Here is a 15,366-nt window from a genome sequence, read left to right as displayed (position 1 = left end):
GCACAGAGGAGGTATGTGGCTTTGTAACGCTATAATCGCTCCTTTTGTGCTGTGTGTCAGAATAAATCATCACACTACACTGGACTCTACAAGCTTCAAATGCTGATCTGGGATCTTTGACCTCAGTTAAGCAGCAAAGGGATCATTGTTTTTCTTGGTTAACTGTAGCATTAATGACCCGTGATAAGATCACTATTTCATCCTGATGCAGTTGACATCATCCCTCCATCCACTCTCTGCAGCTGGCTGTGGTGTGGCCTCGCACTCCCAGAATCCAGCGGTGAAATCTCTGAAACGAGCCTCGCTGACACCAGAAGTGTTTCTACCTGTGTGTTCATGTGTGTCAGTGAGCGCACATGGTGCCACGGGGCATGACCGCACAACCTGCTGCATCGAGACCTGTTGCCATGTTTACATGTGTGTTTATGTGTGTGAGGCTGTGATTGATTGGTGGTGAATGTCTGCAGGGTAGATCAGGCGATTGAGGGAAGGGAGGAATGAAGGGCTTCTTCTTCTCTTGATTGACTTTTCTAGCCAGGCTCTATTCCAGGCGCTCTTATCCAATGCCAAAGGAATGGGGTGTACGACTGCACCTCTGCTGTCTGCGCTCCTAAAACACTTCTTCATACATGTCAGATTTCCTTTTCTGTCTCTTGTCTCATGCCTTTCGAGTGTCTTTCTTCTCCTGCTGATGTTTATTAATTGTTTATAGTTGAAATTCTTTTAAAGGTCCCACTTTTTACACTTCTCCTGTGTTTTCTTTGAAGTGTTGAAGACAATATATTTGTGGTTTTTTAAAAACCAAAATCCATCTCAGTGTAGTTTTACATCTCCTCTCTCAGGCTTCTCTTTGGATCTGGAGTAACAACAGGTCACTCAGCCAATCAGAAGAGAGGACCTCAGTCTCTCTTCTGATTGGCTGACTGTTGTCTGAGTGATCAAATAAAAATATAGTAGATTTCAGGTAAACACTCAGAGAAACCAAATCATGAAAGGTTGGGTGGTGGGTCCAGGTGGGTGGGTCTTGGTGCATGGCTGAGAGCTGTGACTGCTTCGTTGTGACATCACAAAGTTCCAGAAGTCCTGATGGCTGGTTTTAAGGCTCAGTGTCTGAATACAGGCTGTGTGCATTTCTCTGTGAACTGAGGCTTTGATACTTTCACAGTATTAATATAGAACCTAGACCTGCTTTGTAATCAGCAAAGACATGAAAATTTCACTTTATACAATATGGGACCTTTTAAGTATGAAACCACTGGACTGAATTTTGGCAGTTTAGAAATGTGTGGTCGTCAGTTTTGATGATTGATCCATTGTTTAAGTCATTTGCTGTGTCAGTCAGTCAATGAGGCCAAACATTCACTGGTTCCAGCTTCACAAAGATTTGCTGTTTTTTTTCCCTTTTGATATAATTGTAAGTTGAATGTCTTTGGCTTCTGGCTTTTGGTAAGCAATTCTAAGACATCACTTTGGACTCTGGGAAAGTGTCAGCAGCCTTTCTTCCCCTTTTTCAAAAGATGAAAAATGAAAAATAATCATTAATTTCAGCATTTTCAGCATTTTAAGTCAGCTAGCGGTCAAAAAAAGTATGAGAAAGTCATCAGAAACCACACAGTCAGCTTTTTCACTGCCTCACCATATGATCATTATATCCCAAATATTTTCTTTTATGCCAAAATACAGTCAAAGATGCAGCTTACAGCTTAGTTTGTGTCCTGAAGGAGGACAATATTGGAACATATTTTGGTCAAACAATGCCTGTCTGCAGTGGTTTGGGAGGTTTCTGTGGATATATTATTTCAATAAAGTTATGTCACTTCCATTGAAGCTCATGTGATGCTAGGAAAACTGTCAGAATAAAATGATGGAGCTTTGGACCACAGACTGATTGCACTGGCTCGGCTGACCGTCAGGTTTCCTGCATTTTGATGCCCTGAGGGGCGAGGCGGGGCCGCAATGATGGAGGCGTTGGCCACCACCTGTTCACATTGATGCCATCTGGGGAGAAAAAAAAGCAGAGATAAAGGGAGATGGAGCGAGAGAGGGAGAGTGGAGCGTGCCGGGAGGCGGACAGGGACTTTCCAGACTCTGTTGCATAATTTCAGTTTGACAGCCAATCTCCAACCCTCAGTCTACCTGTCCCGACATACGCTCCTGCAGCACGCATCTCTCCACACATGCACTACCCCCGTCCTCCTCCTCCCACGTATCCATCTGTCTCTCTCAGATCCACCTGATCTGTTTGACTTTGTTGATCATTGCCATAGCTGCAGCAGCCTCCGCACTAACCGCGCAGAAGACGCCTGTAATTAGACACAAAAGCACAGATTTTAGAAATGTATGTTGGTGACCTTGAAGTTGCTGTTTAAAGCACCTGAGTTTAGTTTATTAATCCTGTCTCTTGAAGTAGATCAACATTTCAGTGTTCAGCCTAATTATATTTGTAACTGAGCAGCCACAAGAAAGGACACACCTGAGGAAATCTTCCCGCTGGTGCATTTCATTCTCTGCATGAAAGGCGGTTTCCAAGCAACACATCCCGTAGTGAAGCTGAGCTTTAATGGTCCCAAATCTGTCGCCTCGCAGGATGAAGATGAGCTCAGTTCGTGGCTTTCAAACCTCAGACAGCTGCTTTCTCATAAACAACTAAACGCTGATGACAGACTTCTTATTGGGCAAGTTTATACGCACGATGAACTTTTCCTGCAGCAACTTAATCTGTGCTCTGGTCTGGACGAACCAGGGATGAACTGTAGCCTGTTCCTGGGCCCAGAATGTCCCTGCTATTCTCTGAAGGCCTTTCCAGTGCATATAAACACTGCGGGCTGCTGCACGCTCTCCATGTTTGTTTTGGTACAGAAATACATGACAATTGTCATTGTCGTCGACCAGCAGAGCTTCAGTAGTGACTGACCAGGCGTTAAGTGTGTGTTGTCCTGTATTTACTCAGTCATAAGGTTTATACTTCCTCCTGACTGTCAAACACTAAAAGTTTTCTGAGCAACTTGTCAGAAACAATCTTCGTGTGTGGTTTGTTTGTTTCAGCTGCTCTGCAGTTTGTCCCAAGCTCAATAAGACGTGTGATGTTCAGTGAAGTTAAATCATGTGACATTTGACTTGTGATGAGTCTAAACAAGAGACTTCATGAATGAATGAATGATTGAGGACTTTGATTCCTCAGTTAAGCATTAAATGAGACGTGAACCAGGAAACACTGTCGCAGTTCCGTTCGTCTGCATTGACTGGCGTGTTTCTGTACGAACAGTCAGAGCATATTTACGATGACGTTTGTGTCGTGCAGACCCTCGTGGTTATGCAGCTGCGTCAGGTATGGTGTAAGCTAAAAGTATTCATTAAAAAGGTCTCAGTCACGCAGCACGTCTTGAAAAGGACGTCACAAGTCAAAATGCAACTCCGTCAGGCCTTTGTATTCAAATCTGTGTTCGTCATTTGCTGTTATCCAGTAAAACAACTCATGTGAAACCTGTGAACTATTCTGGAAGCTGCTCTACCACAGATATAATAAACTCAGTTTTCCTTCAGGCGCACTCTGTAATTAAAGCTCTTCAGGGGCTAGTATTGTTTCTGCTTGTCACTGTGTCTATATTTGGACTTAAAATATCACCTGCTGAACAAAACGTTTGCACATGTGGGAATTGTTAGCATGACAAAGGAGTATACATACGTGTGTGTACATGTACTCTGTGTGCTGCACCATGTGAGAATTACTGACGTGCCTGTAATGTCTGGAAGCAGCGGCTGCAGTGCAGGTGAAGTCTTAAATGTCAGGTAGCTGCACCTGTGGTGACGTTTTGTTGCTGAGGCCGGGGACTCACATCGTGATCAATTATCACGCTCGGCTTCCCAGCGGCACACATTCCAGCCGGATGATGCAACGTCATACGTGCACGCCCCCCTGTCTCGCCACTCAACGTTCACCGTGCACACCTCCCACTGTCACACTCCTCTGTGAATCGTGTTGTGTCTGCGTCTCAGGGAAAAGCACTTCGGCCCAGAGCAAGGGGGGAAAATACACTTTTGTTTTTCCAACAGGTGTGTGTGTGTGTGTGTGTGTGTGTGTGTGTGTGTGTGTGTGTGTGTGTGTGTGTTTGTATCTGAGTGACACAATTCCAACAAGACAGAACTGGAGGTGGAGAGATTCCCCCCCTCAAGTTTCATCACATCACAGCAACACATGATGATGATGATGATGACGATGATAATGATGATGATGATGGAGACAGAGTTGTGTTTGGAGAGTGGGCTGTTAGTGTGGGCCTGCATACAGCAACAGTAGCTTAGGCTACGCCAGGAAGCTTGTGAAAACACGGAAAATGATGGAGTCATTCAGAATCACTCTTCAGCTGAAGAGTCTGTCTTGTTCTGTGAATTACAGAATCACAGACACTTCACGAGTTGTTTTGACATGCATAATTTATATTTTTGTAGAAATTTTCTTCAGGTTGTTTCTTATTATTCAGGTTTTTTTGGTGAGGTTGTTGATATTTTTCAGGTCCAGGTTTCTTGGGATGAATATTTTTATGTTTTTCAGCAACAGTGGACTAAGTGAGACAGGAGCTGGTTGTTAGTTGGTAACAGCTGCGACGCCCAAAACATCTGTACTGACAAAATTGTCACTTATGGCAGCATTAAGAGAAAATCCAAGGAAAACAATAAAGTGTGAATGTATGTGTGTACCTGTCACCTGATTATTAGCAGCTTTTAACAGTAACTTATTATAAGAAACAACCTTTTAATGGAGATTTAATCAATTCTCATATCAGATTCTCACATCATTTAACTTTTCTGCAGGATTTCCACAAAGGACTAGACGACTGGATGACAATAAAACGTGTGTGTGTGTGTGTGTGTGTGTGTGTGTGTGTGTGTGTGTGTGTGTGTGTGTGTGTGTGTGTGTGTGTGTGTGTGTGTGTGTGTGTGTATGTGTGTGTGTGTTTGAGACTATAGATCATGGTGTGTGTTCTGTCTCTAGTCAACAGTTACTGTTGGTTTTTTACGTTTTTTTTTTTTTTTACCACAGAGATGATTTTTCCTAACCATATATAAACTGGGGGCACTTCCCAGTGAATGAAGAAGTGCTCAGGCTTCTACTGCATGTTAAACCCTTAACTCAGCTGCAGCTGTTGTGCTGCAAATCACAAGGAAAATGTTTATTATCACAGAAATTAAGACTTTGAAATGGCTTAACCCACTGTAGTGATGCAAAAAAAAAAAAAAGGATATTCCAAACACAGAGAGGAGCAGCGCTGCACCGGGGTTTCGTGTCTGCAGGGGAAAGTGGGGTCCATGTACAGTATTGGCCTCATCATGCAGATGAGTGACACTGTAGTTGAGATGATGAAAGCAGAGTAATTGATCTGTCTGGCAGTGCGTGGGTTGCCAGGTCGGGTCTAAACCTCTCTCTCCTGGAGGGAATTCAGTCTGTTTGTCTTTGCCCTGTTAACACACGACTGCTCTAATTTCAGTTGGCCTGTAATGTGATGAGTAAAGGTGTAATTGACTGTGGTTTTTCTCCACAAACCCCCACCCTTACTCGTGCACACACACACACACACACACACACACACACACACACACACACACACACACACACACACACACACACACACACAAACACAAACACACTTTCTCTGTCTGTTTCTGCTTTTCTTCTCCTCCATACCAGCCTCTCCTTCTCTCTCAGTCTTCTTCACCTCCAGGGCGTTCTTCTTTATTTGGGTGTTTGTGGTTTGCAGGAATGTGCCGGAGTTTCAGTGTTTGAAAATGAGGCTCACAATAAGAACAAAGTGATGCTCAGAGAGGGGCACTTCAGCTGCTTTCACCAGTATCTCCTCTAATTTCTCAGGAATCTGAGGCAATATGACGCTTTCATGATGCAGGGGCCAAAAAAAAAAAAAAAAAAGAAAATCTTAATTATTCTCATGCTTACTTTAAGTATTAGAAATCAGGTAAATAAATTGGACTTTAAAAATCTGAATTAAAAAGCTGTGTGCAAAATTGGTGTCATTTAAAAAAAAATCAATAGTCAATCCAAAGAAAAAGAAATGAAAAAAAGATAAATGTGGCTCATGATTTACTATAGATAATATGAGTTTACATATTTTTATGTAAATTGATCCCACGTGCTGAAGATTTCCCCACAGTGTCAAATAGTAGACAGTTTGCTCCTGTTGCCTTGATCGTACAGTTTTCAGGTTATTATTCATCGTTATGAAATATTATGCTATAAATATTATTGTAAAAATTATTATATTGATAGAAAACAAATGTTTTTATTTCAACTACGGTAAAATTTTATATTCTATTAAAACTTTTATTTTATATGTATTATATACTTTTATTATATACTTTTTATATATATATATATATATATATATATATATTATATATATATGAACCTGTAACTTTGATGCCAACACCAAGACTAAAACAGGATTAAACCCAGATGAGCAGTTTCACCAACACAGTAGGTTCATTAGAAGGCGTCAATTTGGCCAATAAATATCATAAACAGATAATCTGCTACCAAATAAAGTGAAGATATTAATTAAATAACAATATTACATAGAGAGAAACAAACCCATGCTGCAGTCATGCACTGTGAAAATAATACATGTTTTTTACTCAATTATTCATATAATAAAAAAATGGTAAAGTTTCTAAGTATCGTCATTCTGTCCTTTATTTTATGTCTTTATTTACTCTTGTGTGTCTGTGTGTGTGTGTGTGTGTGTGTTGAAAATCTGTGGATTCACATCATCCTACATTCTTCTTCTACTGTTTATATACAACTCGATGCCTCCATATTATTCCATAATGAAGGCCATGCAGGTATGCAGGGGGAGGCCACGGCTGGATAAATGTAGATCATATTTATACATCTGTCAGGACACACACTGATATTCTTGTCTACGCGAGCGGACACACACCCCCACACACACACATACAGGGTCACATTCCCCAGTTTCAGGCATGCATTTCAACAGGCCTTGTGTGAGCAGGAAAGAAACGAAACCACCAAATGTGGCACGTAAATCCTGCACATTTAGAACCTTTTTTAAACTGATCGCTTTTTTCGGGTCGGGATATTTGCTCAGCGGCGGACCCCCAATGCTGACAGAGCCTGGCTGGCTTCCCAGAACAGAACAATATCTGCCAGGTCGGCCAAGGGGCCCAGCAGCCGAACCCCAGACACACACACACAGACCACATATACACGCACACACTTCGGTGAACACAAACGTCTGGCCTTTAAAACGTCAGCGCTCAGGCCCCGGCCTTACATAATGACAGAGAATGGAGGCATTAAGGCAATTTGTTTGATTTAAGTTGTCAAGGCGTCCTGGACCCTGCCCCTCTCAGCTGGTTTTGATACCCGGAGTCTGTGTCTGTGTCTATGTGTGTGTCTGTGTGTGTGTGTGTGTGTGTGTGTGTGTGTGTGTGTGTGTAGACCTTGTTGGTTGAGGAAAAACAAGAGGAATGGACTGGGAGAGACAGAACAGGAGGAGAAATGTGTAAGGGAGGAAGAGGTGGAGGAGGGGGAGGAGCTGAAGGTGGATCTGAGGATTATGTGACAGTGGTGCTTGAAAGTTTATGAACTTCATAATTTTCTATATTTCTGCATTAATGTGACCTAAACCATCAGATTTTCACATAAGTCCTAAAAAACAAAAAACAAAAATATTACACCTGGTCAATTGGTAATTTAGGAAAACTGTCCAGTATCACTTATCTGTGAGTGGCAAAAGTATATGAGCCTCTAGGAAAAGGCAATGCAAATTTATTTGTATAGGACTTTATCATAAACAGCGGTCATTCGATGTGCTGAACAGAAATAAAAGAGGCATGAAAATAGAGGTAAAAATAATAGAATAATAAGAAAACTGTATAAAAACAGATTATAAATCAGATTATATCTAATTAAAGTGCAAGACTAAAAGATTACAAATAAAATATATATTTAATTTGGAGGTAAAGAAGAGTCAAGTGTTTTCCATCAGTGATGACACTCAGATGTGAGTGGACATCCTGCTTCATTAGAGAACAGGGATCTGTTGAAGTCTGATCCTCACAGCACATGTTTGTGGAAGTGTATCACGGCACGAACAAGGGAGGTTTCAGAGAACCTCAGAAAAAAGAGCTGCTGATGCTCATCCGGCTGGAAGAAGGTTCTAAAACCGTCTGTCGACCAAGAGTTTGGACCAATTTAAAGTCAGACAGAGTCTCCAGGAGTGTTGGACCAGGCATGTAATACTCTGCAAGGTCACAAAGGAACCCGGGGAAACTTCTGAGCAACTAAAGCCATTGGCTGATGTTAATGTTCATGAATCCACCATCAGGAGAACGCTGAAGTACGACGGTGTTCATGGCAGAGCTGCAACGAGACTCGCCAAAAAGAACATTGCCGCCCGTCTGCAGACTGCTCGAGATCACACGGACAAACCAGAAGCCTATTGGAAAAATTTTTTGTGGACCGAAGAGACCAAAATAGAAGTTCCTGGTTTTAATGAGAAGCATTATGTTTGGAGAGAGGAAAACACTGCATTCCACCGTAACAAGCTGATCCATCTGTCACACATGTTGGTGGTGGTATCAAGGTTCGGGGCCGGTTTGTTGCATCTGGACCCGGACAACTTCCTGTCCCAGAATTCACTGATGAATTCTGATTGATACCAACAGATTCTGAATGAATGAGTGAATAAAATGATGGGTGGATGTAATCAAGCTTACAAGTTGTTTAATGAGTCATAGCTGAACTCAAGATGGAAGCAGCAGCATCATGAGGCTCTGGTCAACGGGCGGTTAGACTTGGTCGACTTCCTCCTGCAGCCTGTCACTGAATATTAGTGTGAGGATCATAATATTTGGTTTTCTTTGAAATTCAGCGTCTGGGAGATGTTTATTCTCAACTCTGTGATAAACAAGCAGCTTCAGTTTGTGATGTTGTTGGATTGGATCGGTTTGGTGCAGTAAGTGCTGCTGTTACTGTGTCTAAGCCCTTGTGTTTTTTCGTGTGAACGCTGCAGAAGACGTCATTATGTAACGTACGGAACGTGTCAGTGTATGAGCCGTCGCTGCACTTCTCTCTTGTAAATGATGTAAATGCAAATGAAAATGCCAGAATGCAAAGTAAAAGCCTGAGTGGAGCGTCACAGGTAATTACACTGAGCTGCGGAGTGTAATTGACCCTGATCAAACCTGCTCACTGTGTGTGTGTGTGTGTCGTTGCATGTGTGTGTGTGTGTGTGTGTGTGTGTGTGTGTGTGTGTGTGTGTGTGTGTGTGTGTGTGTGTATGAGTGGAATAGAGGCCCAGTGTTCTTGGGTCCCGGCTTTAAATAAGGGGCCTTTATCTGGCCCTGTGCACGGCTCCGGTGTGGAAGCACTAAAGGGCCAAAACGTTTCCTCTGCACAGACGCGGCTCACGCTGCTCGCTCCAGGTGTGGTGACCACTAACCAGCGCGGCTTTTAACCGTCACGCCTGATTGGGAGCCTGAGGCCAAGCTGGCGCTCACACAAGCACACACAGTCCAAGCACACATGCACACGCACATCCATTTCTAATTTAAATTGAATTCCCTCCCCCCTCAATAGTTCATTAAGTTCCCTCCCCTCTTGGCTCGCAGCAGTGGAAACAGGCATTCTGGGAGTTGGAGTGTTAAGTTTGAGTTATGAGCTTTGTGATCAGCTCTGATGGACTCCAGAAACAACACGTTCCCCGGTCAGGTCTTGCACCAGTGTGTGTGAAGATTTAGGTGATTTTGTGTGATTGAAGACAGTTGTCACGTGACCCTGTGACCTTGGTTGAGGAAACAATCTACATTATTTACATATTGATGATTCAAAAGAGCATCTGTTAAATTAATCTGAAAACTAGCACTGAAACAATTAATCAATTAGCTGATTCATCACAACGAGCTGCTGCCTTTCTGTTCTGTTTTATATCATTCTACGCTCAATGTTTTTGGATTTCTGACTCCGAATCAGAGAAAAAAAAACAAACTTGAGATTTTCATTCCATTTTCTAGATCAAACAATTATTTGATTAATGCAAAAAATAATCAAGAGATTAATTCTTAGTGAGAATATTTGCTAGTTGCAGACAAAACAGTTAGAAAAGTTCTGTGATTGGCTGAAAGTACCATGACCTCTACATTTAAAAGTGTCAGACATGAAGATTTAGAAAACTTTACTAACTGCTTTAATAAATCAAATCAGCAATGTGTTGGATAAAATGTTCTGAAACAAAGGATGGATGATTAGAAGATGCATTAGCAAATAAAGTTCAAGCCATTAAAATCCATGTACACTTGTAATATTGCCCAAAGCAAAGCCTGAGCCTGAAGTCAGTCTGAGTCAAGTCACCACTTCCACATCTTCTACAAGTAATGGAATCATGAAATTTGAAAAGATTTAGACCCTTGCATGATGTCGTTATATTAATATAACTCAATGCAATCACAGACCATTTGTGTGTCGTTGACTTTTCTAAAATAAATTGCTTCTATTTTGCACACAACTGCAGTGAATACACATAAATGACATAACAACCTTTAAAAGTTTGTTTTTAAGAGCGGATTCTTAAGTTCTCATTCTGCTACCGACAGACTTGACTCCAGATATTTTGTCCCTTTTGTAGAGTGTGAATTAAATATTATACATCCTTTGTATGAACAGCTCTCTTAATAATCTCTTCGTCTCTCTTCCCCCTCTCCCTCTCTCTTAGGTGTCCTTTGATTTGGCCGAGTACACCGCTAACGTGGACGGCGTAGGCACGCTCCGTATCCTGGATGCCATAAAGACGTGCGGTCTGACCAACAGCGTCAAATTCTACCAGGCCTCAACCAGCGAGCTGTACGGCAAAGTCCAGGAGATCCCTCAGAAGGAAACCACTCCCTTCTACCCTCGCTCACCTTACGGTAACATCACACAGCTGCTTCATGTAGATGTGCATCCACATGGAAACACACTCTCACAGATTACCGAACTTTTTCTACCTTGAACCGTTTGTCAGACAAATGTGTATGGCCATGTAAGGGTATACAGATTGTTGGATACCTCTGCAGCAAGTTTTCCTTCAGTATGCGTGTGTGCGTTTGTGAATGTGTGTGTCTGTGTGTGTGTGTGTGTGTGTGTGTGTGTGTGTGTGTGTGTGTGTGTGTGTGTGTGTGTGTGTGTGTGTGTGTGTGTGTGTGTGAGAGTGTGTGAATAGAGGGGGGCTTCAGTGCTCAGGCACCGTTTGAGCTCTCCACACACCCCGAGGCCAAACGTCTGACTGAGGACTGGAGTGGCTCTCATTTTAACAAAGACACCTTTATATCCACAGCACTCAGCATTCACTTTCAACACACACACACACACACACACACACACACACACACACACACACACACGTAGGCTATACACGTGTGGGAGCGATCAGGTTTCATGTTCTCTGTTGTCTAAATGCTCTCCTCACTGACACTTTCCCCGTCTGTCAGCACTCAATCTGAGGCTGCATGGGAGGCACATACCATCATGAGGAGGGCTGCTCCTTCATTAATTAGGCCCGAGAGGAAGGCGGGGGGAGGTGGTGGGGGGCTGCCATGGCAACCTCCCTTCACCTCCAGCCTGTACATCCTGACCTCACGGCTTAATCAATGGGTGCCTCCTTTTGCTCGCTCTGGTACTCCCCTCATCATGGGAGGAGGAGGAATAGGAGGAAGATGGTGAGAGGGAAAAAAAAGGGGAGAACTTTTTGTACAAGCCTGCTTTTGGTCAATCAGCAGGAGTCTGCGGTTCTCGTTCCTGATGGTGAAATATGATCTGCGGTACCGCTGTGTTCAACTATGACATGTAGTGTAGAGAACAATCTTTCTCTCTTTTATGGCCTCTCTGTGTCCACAGCTCTGAGAGGAGAGGACCAGCGTCTCTGTCTCTGCTTAGATTCTCTCTCTGTGGCACCGAGTGGCTGCTTGAAGCTTTTATCTGTAGATCGAGTGAATAAAATCATCATGTCAGTGAGAAAGAGTCTCCTTCTGCACTGTCAGACTCACAGAGGAGCAATTGTGAATCTGAGGAGATCTGTTAGGTTTTGTGTGATGTGGTTAAAAAAAATAAATAAAAAAAACAGATACAAATATGTTTCTGTCTCTCTCCTCCTCCACCTCTCATACCAGGTGCTGCGAAGCTTTACGCCTACTGGATCGTGGTGAACTTTCGAGAGGCCTACGACATGTTCGCTGTCAACGGGATCCTCTTTAACCACGAGAGCCCGAGGAGAGGTGAGCTCGCAGCACGACACGCACCCCGCTTTTCCATGACAACCACAAAGTCGTATTTGGTTTTGATCCTGATGTGGAAATTTTTGTTGTTGCAACATCTGATAGTAATCAAGGAGAAGACGAGAGTGTACACTGCTGCACTGTTTTGATTAAACTGATAAAAAAGGAATTTTAAATGGACTTTCTCCTGAAGTTGTCTTGAGAGAGTCACATCTTTATAATTTCACTTAGAAAATACAGCTAACAAATAAAGCTGAGTCAAAAATAATCATAATTTTTTTTTAAAAAGTTAAAAACCTTGATGAATAAAATAAAGAACATTCAAGGTTTAGATTTTTTTAATTAAATACAGCAGGTAAACAGTGACTGTGAGTCAGCCATCATCATCAGGTGTGTAGGGAAGGTACTGACATACAAGACTGGTTATGTAGAAAACACACCTCATGTTAAAGGAATACAAAAGCACATTCTGTCATGAACCCACAACACGACAACTCATGCAGCGATTTCTCTGCACAAAGCTCAATTGTAGCCATATAACCAAAACCAAGTGTAAATGACCCAAACACAGGGTGTAAGACTGAATTTCTTATGATTTAAGATTGTGTCATGTGTCAACAGGCTAAACCCACAATAAAGCAGTAAAACAGAAGGTGAACCATTGTTGGATTGTGTAAAAGGATTCAATTACATGCTCTATATAAAGTCATATTCATCCACCGGGCCAGGTTCTCATAACTACCTGACACACTCACACACACTCACACACACTCACACACACACACACACACATACTCACACACACACACACACACACACACGTATTATGACACATAGTGAGTGGGTTGTGGTCACATTTTTAATATGTGCTCTGAGCCCCGAGGGTCGTGGGCGCTGGTTTAACCCGATTTACACGCCACCGTGATCCAAAATTAATACCACATGACTGCAGCCCCGGCGCTGCGCCCAGGTCAGCCGCTCAGGTGTTTATGATTTATCCCCTAATGAAGGCCCTGGCCACGACCTCAGTCGAGGTCAGGGGTCAGCCAGTAAACCCTAATGGGTTACCACAGATAGATAGGTGTGGGAACGGGTGTAGTTTACAGCTGGTTCAGCAGTGATGGGGTGGTCGCCACGGAGAATGAGTCGAGCATAATGGAGAGATGGAGATGAGCAGGGCTGCAACAAGCTGTCAGTCAACAGAAAGTTAATCTACAACAACAGTTGGTTTATTGGTTTATCAGTCGGGCAAAAATGCCAAACATTCTCTGGCTCCTGCCTCCCAAATATGAAGATTTGCTGCCTTTGTAAACTGAATATCTTTAGTTGATAGTTTTATAGACGCTATAATTGATCAATTAATCAAGAAATTCTCAAGGGGCTGATTGAATGTCCCTGTGAGACTGTGAGGTCAGAGAAGCTTGTGTCCTTTTCCACACGTACACACAATGACCGTATAAGGGCAAAGCTCGCTGCCCTCCCGATAACACGTCCTCAGCCTTTTGGTCCCTGGTCAGCTCTTTCTCATCTGCCTCTCTGACTCCGCTTCTATCTCTCCCTTCCTGCCACACACACACAATCTTTCTCCTTTCTTTCTCTCTCTTGCTTCATTTCATGTCTTCCTCCTCCTCCTTTCGCCGCAGTCAGCATTTCTGCAGCGGGCCATCGGGTTTACTCCTGCCACTTCTATTCTCAGAGTTACGGCTGTTGTTGCTCATAAAGCAGGAACGCTGCGCTGTGATGTGGCCAGATGTCCCACGGCTGCCTTGCACAACCCAGAGTGGCGCTTGCATTGGCCGGATCGGCCAGTGTTTACCCAGGCCTCTGGGGCCTGCTGTGACCCTGCCGCTGCCACACTGTCAGGGCGTTTGGCCGTGCACTCCTGTCACCCACAGGAGGGATTTAAGGGGGGGAGGAGCTGGTGCTTTGTGCTGCGAAACACTCCCATGGCACATTTTTTCATTCTTGTACTGTAAATTACAGAGCGCATTACATAACCGCTGATACATGTGACTGTACAGAGAGAATACAGATTCAACATGGAGATTATAAATGTTTTCATATGCTCACTGGTGTTGTTAACATCCAACTTTGAGCTGCTGGATGCTTTATACCAACTCTAGCCACTGAGTATGTTTTACCATCAAATCATAAAAAGTACAAAATGAAACATACTGCCAGCACACATCCATCAGTTTTTAAGTTGTGTGCTGCACTGAGGGAAACTGAGAGGGTAGACTCTGACCCTGAAAACAAGCATGAAGATAATAAACTGTGGTGGAAACTTGATGGAAATGTGTCACTGGCAATTTTTGTCACAACTCTCATCATTTTCTGTTCACACGATCCAGACTCTTCTTATTTCAATAAAGAGACACAGATGGATCAACATCAGTTTCATTCGCACTAACTCCCACAGCAGCTTATTTAACAGTATTGTACATATTATATATGTTAAAGAGCTGAAAAATGATGATAATGTGATTTTTGTTGGGGCTTGTACTAAACCAGTAGGTTCCTTTACGTCTGGAGAATATGATTCATAGGCTGTAGTAGCTAGTATGTTGTGACACATTGTACCGTTATCAACAAAGTTGCAAAGTCCTGCATTTTGGATATTGCACTTGGCCATATTGTGATTTTGATAATATTTCAACTGATTGTTCAGCCCTAAAAAGTAGAGATAAAACCTTGCACCAGCAGAACTGTAAAAACTACAAATAAAAAAAATAAATCACAAAAAAAAACTGAATTTATTAGATTCCCACTAATGAATACTCTCTTTTTTGATTCCCCAGATGATTTTAATAAGTTACTCACCACAGTATCAAAATAATGACATCACTAAAGAAGCCAGTGAAACATTTTACAGATCACTGGAGGCAGATGAGTTGTCATCACTCCTCTGTTCTCGGCCGCACCCAGAACATTTCACTGCAGTGTTTTTGGACACTGTCCCTACGTGTGTGAACGCACTTGCGGTGAAGAGAGATAAAGGCTTATTCATTACCTGTGTGCCGCCTCTCCTCTACCACCACACCACTATGGATTATTACTGACTGATGAGGGAGGAAGTGTATGATG

The 15,366-nt window shown here is 42.8% G+C and overlaps 1 protein-coding gene across 1 annotated transcript in view; it reads left to right on the top strand.

The window, feature by feature from the left end:
* gmds (GDP-mannose 4,6-dehydratase) overlaps positions 1–15,366 on the top strand; it is a 164,220-nt gene that overhangs the window by 43,411 nt on the left and 105,443 nt on the right. Inside the window, exons 5-6 of the mRNA XM_071486565.1 lie at positions 10,746–10,938; positions 12,178–12,282. Of these exons, the coding sequence (XP_071342666.1) occupies positions 10,746–10,938; positions 12,178–12,282 (298 nt within the window). The remainder of the gene's footprint in view (positions 1–10,745; positions 10,939–12,177; positions 12,283–15,366) is intronic.

This window comes from Trachinotus anak, unplaced genomic scaffold, assembly GCF_046630095.1.
Source record: "Trachinotus anak isolate AG129_WGS33_773 ecotype Australia unplaced genomic scaffold, CSIRO_AGI_Tana_v1 ptg000010l, whole genome shotgun sequence".
Classification (NCBI taxonomy): Eukaryota; Metazoa; Chordata; class Actinopteri; order Carangiformes; family Carangidae; genus Trachinotus; species Trachinotus anak.
This window is presented reverse-complemented; position numbering and strand designations above follow the sequence as displayed.